Source organism: Pygoscelis adeliae, unplaced genomic scaffold (assembly GCF_000699105.1).
Source record: "Pygoscelis adeliae isolate BGI_AS28 unplaced genomic scaffold, ASM69910v1 Scaffold101, whole genome shotgun sequence".
NCBI classification, from domain to species: domain Eukaryota; kingdom Metazoa; phylum Chordata; class Aves; order Sphenisciformes; family Spheniscidae; genus Pygoscelis; species Pygoscelis adeliae.
The window spans coordinates 4,006,118-4,007,926 of NW_008824238.1; the positions used below are offsets into that span (position 1 = coordinate 4,006,118).

The following is a 1,809-nucleotide window of genomic DNA, read 5'->3' on the forward strand; positions in this document are numbered from 1 at the left end:
ATTCAGATAATTAAAAACTGCAGAAAACAGAGCTGCCTTTATCTTTTCTAGTTTGTTAATTCGATAGCACCTTGTTACATAATCAATTAATTTCATTCTCTACCTGCAGACCCTGCACGCAGGAGTGGAGGAGAGGAAAACAGAATTGCAAGGATGCAGGCACGGTCAGGGGGCTAAAGCAGCGCCCACCAGGGCAGGTGGAGTTCCTTTACCGCTTTCTGCTTGAACTTGCAATGCCTCTGCCACTCCTGCAACTATTACCTAGCATATGACTAATTTAGCTTTTACAGACAAAGCTCGATGCAAGATAACGAGCAAAACAAAACAACAGATTTTCATTTTCTGCTGGAGCACTGGTATTTCTAAGTGACAAACTAACATGAGAAGACAAAGAGATACTGACCAAGTCCCGGTGCCAAAGCCGCAGCTGTTGCTGGATCAAGCTGGAATGGATTGATCATCATCTGCGGGTCTGCTGGGTTCTCCAGTTTCATTCCAGTCAGGCCTATGTTCTGGGCTAGGTAGTACTGGTAGAGCTCTGCCTCGGCAGGCGCAAGGCCTAAGTGCAGGTTGTGCTGGATCTGTTTCATGTTCTGCTGCAAGAGCATCATATTATGCATGTGCTTCTCACTGGTCATGTGAATGCGGAGGTTCCTCGCCACGTTGGTTTCGTAGTCGCAAACCTCGCAGCGCCACGTGGGTTTCTGTTTTGGTTTAGATGGAGATGGTGTCCCACAGCCGCTGAGGGCAGCATTAGCCGGCGGGGCTGTGTGACCGTACACCTGCTCGCCGTTCCCATTTTGAAGATTTTGAACGTTGTTTAGGTGCTTGTCTGACTGCATATGAATACTGAGGTTGCCTTTGGTAGTTGTAGAGTAGTTACAAACCTCACAACGGAAGGGTTTATAGCCACAAGTGTAACTTTCACCCCTGGCAAGCCGGGGGTGAGGCTGTCCAGTCTTACAATAAACACAAGAGCCACCAGGCTCAGGGTGTTTCTCCTTCATATGGGCCTCTAGGGTCTGCTGATATTTGTAGTGCCAGTTGCATTTGGGACATTTGAGAGTTTTGCATGAATTCCGAGAATGCATCATGGTCATGTGGCCACCTAAAGAGCGTGAAGACCCCAGAACTGTGTCACATTTGGGACACTCAATGCCACTTCCTGGTGAGCCGTCACCTGCACTTGGTGTGCTAGGTGTAAAGCTGTGCTGGTGAGGAGTAACAGAACTGTCTTCATCTCCTCTCACTGTTTCATTTGGATGAAGAGCTGTGGGACTGTCTTTACTGGCACTTGCATCTGCAAAGTCCTTGCCACTAATGCTATAGTTACTAGTAACGTTGCTACTATGTCTGTGTGCAGCAGTCTGTTTTGTCTTATCTGTGTCATCGGAAACAGTCGCAGAGGAGGAAGAGGTACCCTTTTCTATAAATTTTAGCACACTGGATGATAAAGGAGAAATGCTTTGGTTTAAGAGAGGGAAATCTTTGCTACCAATACTATCTGCTAGTTCACCTAATACCTCATCATCATCAAGTTCATTTGAATATGTATCTTCATCTTCTTCTTCTACTGGTTCAGTGGGTTCGCTTTTGATAGGGAACTCCCCATTAGGATGTAAAGTGTTGGTTTCTTTCTGCCTTTCACAGTTGTTCTCTTGGTCTTTGCTCTCTGACAGCTTGTTTGACTCAGATGATGAGTGGCTGAGGGACACAGAGGTAATTGGGGTGGTCGCTACTAAACTAGACAGTCCCCCCAGGTTCACTTCAGCCTTTGGCATTTGGGTGATCCCTAGCGGCTGCTCTGCT

The 1,809-nt window shown here is 46.9% G+C and overlaps 1 protein-coding gene across 1 annotated transcript in view; it reads right to left on the minus strand.

Moving 5' to 3' along the window:
• ZFHX4 (zinc finger homeobox 4) overlaps window positions 1-1,809 on the minus strand; it is a 152,712-nt gene that overhangs the window by 125,993 nt on the left and 24,910 nt on the right. The window contains exon 2 of the mRNA XM_009335012.1: window positions 404-1,809. This exon is cut by the window's right edge and continues 1,236 nt beyond it. Coding sequence (XP_009333287.1) covers window positions 404-1,809 — 1,406 coding nt within the window. The remainder of the gene's footprint in view (window positions 1-403) is intronic.